The sequence below is a fragment of the Typha latifolia genome, chromosome 13 (assembly GCF_019914945.1).
Source record: "Typha latifolia isolate L0001 chromosome 13, TyphaL0001v2, whole genome shotgun sequence".
Taxonomy (NCBI): Eukaryota; Viridiplantae; Streptophyta; class Magnoliopsida; order Poales; family Typhaceae; genus Typha; species Typha latifolia.
Genome location: NC_133098.1, coordinates 4,243,321 through 4,250,106, shown reverse-complemented (window position 1 = coordinate 4,250,106; position 6,786 = coordinate 4,243,321). Strand labels below are relative to the sequence as shown.

Here is a 6,786-nt window from a genome sequence, read left to right as displayed (position 1 = left end):
GCTACTTACTGGATTTGAGTGAAAAAATTAGCTTTGTTCATAGTTTAAAAGCTTGGAGCAGCTTGACTCTCTGTGGACATATTGTATGACTTGCATAATGCTTGTAAACAACTTTGAATTGTATATCCTTGTTATGTGTTCATTGGATGAAGCCCTTTTTGACCTTAAATCTAAATTAATCTTCTTATTTTGGGTTTTTCTCATCTATACCCTTGTAAAAATCCCTTGTCTATGTATATACCCTCTAAAGTGAATATTTTTATATAAACATCCCTTTAAACCTGTGTTTGCATGGTTACCCATGAAGTTAACAAATAGTTAACTTTTGGTCCCTTTCACATTAAAAATACAAAAATGCCCTATTCTTCCTCGTATATATTTCTTTCAATTAAGGGCATCTTTGTATTCTCATCTACCAAATAGTTTGGATTTTAACATTATCAAAAGGTATACCCTACAAAAGCCATGGTCTTTTTAAGGGTATGTATGTAAATATGAAATTTGGAAGGGCATATACGCAAAAAAGGAGCTCTTGGGCGTTACCAATGCATAAAAAACTTTTTTTTCCTTTCTATTCTTTCAATTATTTTTAGGCTAAAAATGTAAACGATTTGTTAATTTGGGAATTTACCCATGTCTATGCAACAAGCCTTTAAACCCCTAGCTTCCACTAGTGGACGAGTTGTGTCTCGCGAGGATTTGTAGTGAATTTACCCACAAAATTAATTAAGTCAATTAAACAAAATAAAATATATATATAAGACTCAAGTAATTAAAAAAAATCTTGGAAAGAAAATAATAAAATCACCTAAAATTTTGCTCCTTATTGATTATGTAACAACATTTAGCAAAATCAACCTAGGAATACTGACAATTACATCCACTCAGTAAATCTCAAACTTTGTAATTACCCTCAAGACCTCATACTAAGAATATACACAGGTAAATACTAGTAAATTTTCACAAAGCGGACATAGCTAGAGTCAATCAATCTAAAAAATATAGGCAAGGTATCCAATTATCTTCTCATTTAGCATTAATATACATTCTAGCCTTATTAAAACTATTCATTCTCCCAAAATCATAATAGAAAGTATGCTGCAATTAAACACAAGGGGATAGATCCAGATCTGAATCACAGTGGAACACCAAGGTATATATGTATAATATGCTTTATTACAATCTTAATTTTCTTATTAACTTAACTTAGAATTTCATGGTTGAGCAATGCTAGTGCTATCTTGCTTTCTAGATGGTCCTTGTAGCGAGGATTCTGCCAGTGGATTTAGCCACTAGATGATGAGGCACCCCTCGGGCATCACACCTCGAACCAAAAAGGCGGTATACAACTAACAACCATAAATTAGAGATGGTAACTCTGCCTTTTGATGTGAACACTTCCCGAGTGGTTACGCGAAGGCCCGGTTACTCAGTAAAGAGACTATTGCTGTAACATCAATTATACCTTTTTGTATTTCAATCAACTTGATATATTTATTAGTAGCATATTATATATTCAACCTACATGTGATCTGAAAATTTCTCCTGAATAATTAGCAAGAAACTCTATGATGATAGATCGAGAATTACTAAGAATACCAGATATTTTACACTGATCCTCACATTTATTTTAGAAACATAATGGTAACAAGACTACATCTTGAGGATTGCATCACTAAAACACGTGTCCCATTAGTTTTTTTTTTAAATAAGTGTATAAAAATAGAATGAAGAAAATAGGATTTATGCTTCGCTTAATCAAAATATCACTTCGTGTTTGATCCTCGCTTTCTAACCAAATTGATCCTGCTAAATACCACTGCATATTCTAAGGAGCAAAAACACAGAAAAATATCGGAAAACAAAACATAACTACAATTAACTGAAAAGAAAAGACCTAAAAAAAAAAAGAAAAAATATGAAATTTCACCCTCTAATCTAAATTCTACATTGTCCTCAATGGAAAAAAAAATAAAGTACAAAAAAAGTAGAATTTAACTGAGAAGGATAATTTATACTACAATCTTCCTCCTGTCAAATACTGTACCTATAATAATAAAAATAAAAAGTTAAATAACAATATACAAAAATAATAATTTTAAAAATAATTTTAACCTAGTTGGAAAATGGGTTTAGAAGATTTATGGAGAAAAAAAAACCTTCTTGCAAATTTCTTTTAATTAAGTGTGAGAAATAATGTCTTGAAATCCACTTGTAGATAACACATTTCTATTAGATAATATAAATTTCTTCTTTTTCTACGATTCACCAAGAAACCAACCGCTAGTGGATCGGAAGATTATCTTTGAATGAACAATTCAATTTTCATAAAAATTACGTTCTTCCTTCATTTTTATAAAATATGGAGTAAGAATTTTAAATTATTAGATGTATCATTTTTAAGAAAAATAACTAATAGCTAAATTCTAAACAACAAATTTAAAGTAAAAGAAAGAATAACCTATTTAGCAATTAAGAACGCATAAGAGATTTAGAATAAAAGAAATATGTTCTCAACAAGCTTCATCCTCAACTTTAAGAAAATTAGAAATTCATCTTAGTAGTTAATAACACAACTTGAATAAAAATAAATATGAGATTTAGCACTAGAGAGTTGTAGAATACTTTTTTTAAAAATAAAATCTAAATCTAAAAATAAGAGATTACGCTAAAAAAAGATCAGAATATGAACTTTGCTGACTTATAAAGATTGAAACTTCTTCGAATGTGCTCTATTGTTGCTAATTGAATTGAAACAATTGCAAGTTGGAATGCTGAATTTTAAACAACAACTCCTCAAAAGAAAAACTTAATAGAAAATACATAAGAAGAGATATTTTTCTCTAGCTCTCAACCCCTCTATTTATAGACTTCTTGGAGCATGAAAATCTACTCCAAATCGGCTGGAAATCTGCTGTGATTGTGTTTGAAATCTGCTAAATATGTGCATGAAATATGGTGAAAATCTGCATGAAATATGTTAGAAATCTGCCGCATTAGGTAAGTAATTTGCTTGGCTGGAATTGCTGCTCAAATAGGAATTTGAAATTTATTTACTGCTGCAATTATTGCTGAAATTTTGCCTGAATTGGAGATGAAAATCTGCTGCATTAGGTAAAAATTTCTTACTAAAATTCTGCAACTTGATAGAGATTTGATTGCTGAAAATCTATTGCTTGATAAAAAAAAAAGAATTTTGATTTATTCTGATTTAGATAAGGAAGAAAGTGATTAGTAGATCATTGTTTGACTTAAGCATGACTTGAAAGATGAGAGGTAGATTTATTGGTTAGTAGTAACTAAACCTAATTCTAGTTTGAGCCCAAATTTGATCATTTTTAGTGATTAAATGAGATTCCATTGAACAAAGTCTAAATATAACTAAAATACATTAATTAGTTAAAATAAAATATTAATATTTAATAATTTGGGCATAACAAATATTACAATTATGAATTTAACATTATATGAGTAATTTTATATATTTACTTATATTAAATATATGGTAAAATACATGTCGACTCCCTAAGTTATCATTATAAATCACTTTCACTCCCTTAAAAAAAATGGACTTATACACTCTCTAGAGTATTTAAATTTATCATTAACCTCCTTCTTTAATATTTTATTAAAAATTCTTATGGAAATAATCTTAAAATTTTGACTAACTTAATAGATAGACAAAAATATCTTTGATCTTCTCTATTCTTTTAATATCCATTTCTGACCAGAGGGGAAGAGAAAATAAGGGCATTTTGTACATCTAATTAGTTGGTCATATTTTAATATTTTTCTAACATAATTTCTAATAGAGAGGATTTAGTGATATAATTAAATAATTTAAAGAATATATGTGTCCACTTTTTTTCCAGGATATGAAAATGATATTGAAGGATAGTTGAAGGGTAAAAATATAATTAATTATTTAATATATTAGAGCTAATACATCTGATAGGAGCAATATTAGAATAACCAACATCATTTGGCTGTCCAAGGTAAAATAATCATTACTTTGTACCATACCAAATACCAAAATATGCATAAACTTGATCTTAATCTAATTTGCATATAGAAGGTGCACATAAAAGTTATTTAAAAAAAAAGAGCTTTAAATTGATAGAGAATGATATATATATATATATATATATATATATATTGCTTGATCAAAAGAAAAAAAGAATGATATTTGTAATTCTTTTTATTTCTAACAAATTCATCTCAAGATGGGGCATATCAAACTTGTAAGTCCAATAACTCAAATTTCTCAGTCAGTCCATAGTTTTGCAAAAGTCCAAGCAGAAATATCTTCGGTAAACTGATTTCAGACTATATTTCTTTCTTGCTTCTTCTTTCTTGGTCAAAATTCTATTTACACGACCACAGATACATTCCTTTCCTCTCTCAAAGATCATACTAACGAATTCACGCTAACTCGCTTGCTAAAACTCGTCTGGTGGTCGTCGAAAATACCTTCCAGAGATTGCAGCAGCGAGTGTGGCCGTGAAGTCCGGATCTCTCGTCAACAACGACGCCATCTGTTCGACCAAACGCCGCTGGAACTCCGGCGATGCCATCTCCGCGGAACCGGTGGCTCGGACGTCCGGTTGCAGGTTTTGATCGCGTGTGAGATCGACAGTGATGGTTTGATTTGAAGAGCTTACGAAGACTGGGCATGGAAGTGAGCTGTCACAGCCGGAGGTTGAGGAATTGCCATGGTTATGCTCGCCGTCGTAGGTTGCTACGAGGATTGATCGATCTTCTGCACTTCTTTGGACCTAATGGAGAAGCAAGATGTGATCAAAACTCATTAATTGCAACTTTAAAATGATATCATGAGGCTTATTTCCTATGTTTCTTATTTATTTTTATGCACGTATACTCTTCTGAAGTCTCTTATCTACCTCTGTGTGTGTGTGTGTGTATATATATATCAAAACACTGGATGCTTGTATATGGATAAATACCTCTTAAAATTCTTGTTTATTTTTGAATATGTATAACTAATTAGTAAATAGTATAGACATACCTTCTTCTTCACAGGACAAGAAGGTGCAAAAGAGCATCTGAAGTAGGCTCTAGGAGATGGGTTGTCTCTGGTCACCTTCTGCCCATACTTCCTCCATTGGTATCCATCTTTGACCACCTAATAACACCACAAAGAAGAAGAAACTACCATGTTAATTAACTTTTTTTTTCTTCCAAGATGTTAATCCTAATTCTTTTTTCTGGTGTTTAAAGCTCACCATGCTCGAATCTGAGGGATCCGTTCGCACGTAAACCCTCTTCACTTTCCTCTCAGGTTCTAATTCCCTAGATCGCCTAAATGAATCCTCGCTCGACGCATTATTCTCGATCCCATCATAATTCGTCTCAGTAGTCTTCTCGCTCTTTCTCTTCCTCGTCGGCGAAACTTCTTCTCTTCCGGAGGGAGATTTGCTCGCAAGATCAATGAAGTGGCTTTGCAAAGCGGCGTAGTTAGTGCATACGACGCTAAGCATCTCCCTCAGGCTCTTGTTCTCCTCACTAATTTGATTCACCTGTGCTTCGAGAGCTCTAGTCTATTATCCAACACGTTAGTTAGGCATACTATATATAACATCAGAACTCTGCAGTTAAGCGTATTTCGAAGAAAATAGTTAAATATCTATGAACCTACCTCTATTATCGTTACGGTCCCCTCAACCTTATCGGATGGCGTGACGCCGAGTTGGAGACTGAGGAAGGAATCCATGAGCAACTGCAAGATATATGGGGGAGCCCTAAATAAAGCCTTTTATATAGAAGAGGAGAACTTAGTGGAATCGATATGAGGAAATAAGTAAAGAATTATAAATACTATTTGACATCATCTGCTCAACGTCATCCTTTTTCTTATATAGGAAGGAGGAAACCATTTGTAACTCCGTATTGAAGTAGTCTTGTAAAAAAGATATTTAGTCTAACGGTGGGCGCCGACTTCAACCTATTCAACAAGGAGACAAAGAAAAGGAGATAATTTAATTGAGAGGTTTTTGGACTTGACTTGGCTACCAGCTCCTTTTCTTGTTTAGTCACGTTTCAAATAGTTAATTTACTTCTCTTTTTCATATCATTCTGTGCACTTTATGATTTATTTCATGTTTTTCTTATTTTATACTATCAATCCTTCGTCAATTTGGTTGTTTAGTTGTTTACTTTTAGTTTCTTTTTTTTAGGATTATTTTGGTTGGAAACTTACAATGAACAAAAGAATAACTAGCTCGCCGAAAACATGGACTAAAGACTAATATGACGACAAATGCTACTAGTTGGCTGCCTATTTCTTGGTCTGAAGTTTTTTACTGAAATTTTTTTTTATAGATTCACACTCTGGTTGGTAACAAGGGATCTCCAATTTGATACTGTTACTATTTTCCATGTTTACCATCAGCAGAACTGGATGTCTTATTTCCAAAGAAACAAGAAAAAAAAAGAAGAAGGTTTGGATGTGGAAATCAAGATTCATTTCTCTGATTAAGTATAAGGATTGGGTTGATGGACAATAATCTTACTTTACTCGACTAGAGATGAGATGAAAGGAATATCCCGTGAAAATTAAAAAAAAAATTTTAAAAATTTTATGGGATCATTCATTTTTTAAGGATTGGCTCTCACTGTCTCATAAACACTATGGATTAAGATGGGGAGCAGGGATGCAGGTATTAATTAATTTTTAAACTGTGATTTGGTGGAGGTTAAGGAAGTAATGAGGACTAGGATCCATGATCTTGAATTTGACCTTGACCTTGAGAACTAGATGACAATGGA

General features: G+C 32.1%; 1 protein-coding gene across 1 annotated transcript; it reads right to left on the bottom strand.

The window, feature by feature from the left end:
- Positions 1-4,332: 4,332 nt before the first annotated feature.
- LOC140800383 (WRKY transcription factor WRKY76-like) lies at positions 4,333-5,507 on the bottom strand. The gene is made up of 3 exons (XM_073155134.1): positions 5,244-5,507; positions 5,027-5,143; positions 4,333-4,775 (listed from the first exon to the last, which is right to left on the bottom strand). Exons 1-3 carry the CDS (start codon positions 5,496-5,498, stop codon positions 4,440-4,442), a joined length of 708 nt encoding a protein of 235 aa, XP_073011235.1. The 5' UTR covers positions 5,499-5,507; the 3' UTR covers positions 4,333-4,439.
- Between the last annotated feature and the right edge of the window lie 1,279 nt (positions 5,508-6,786).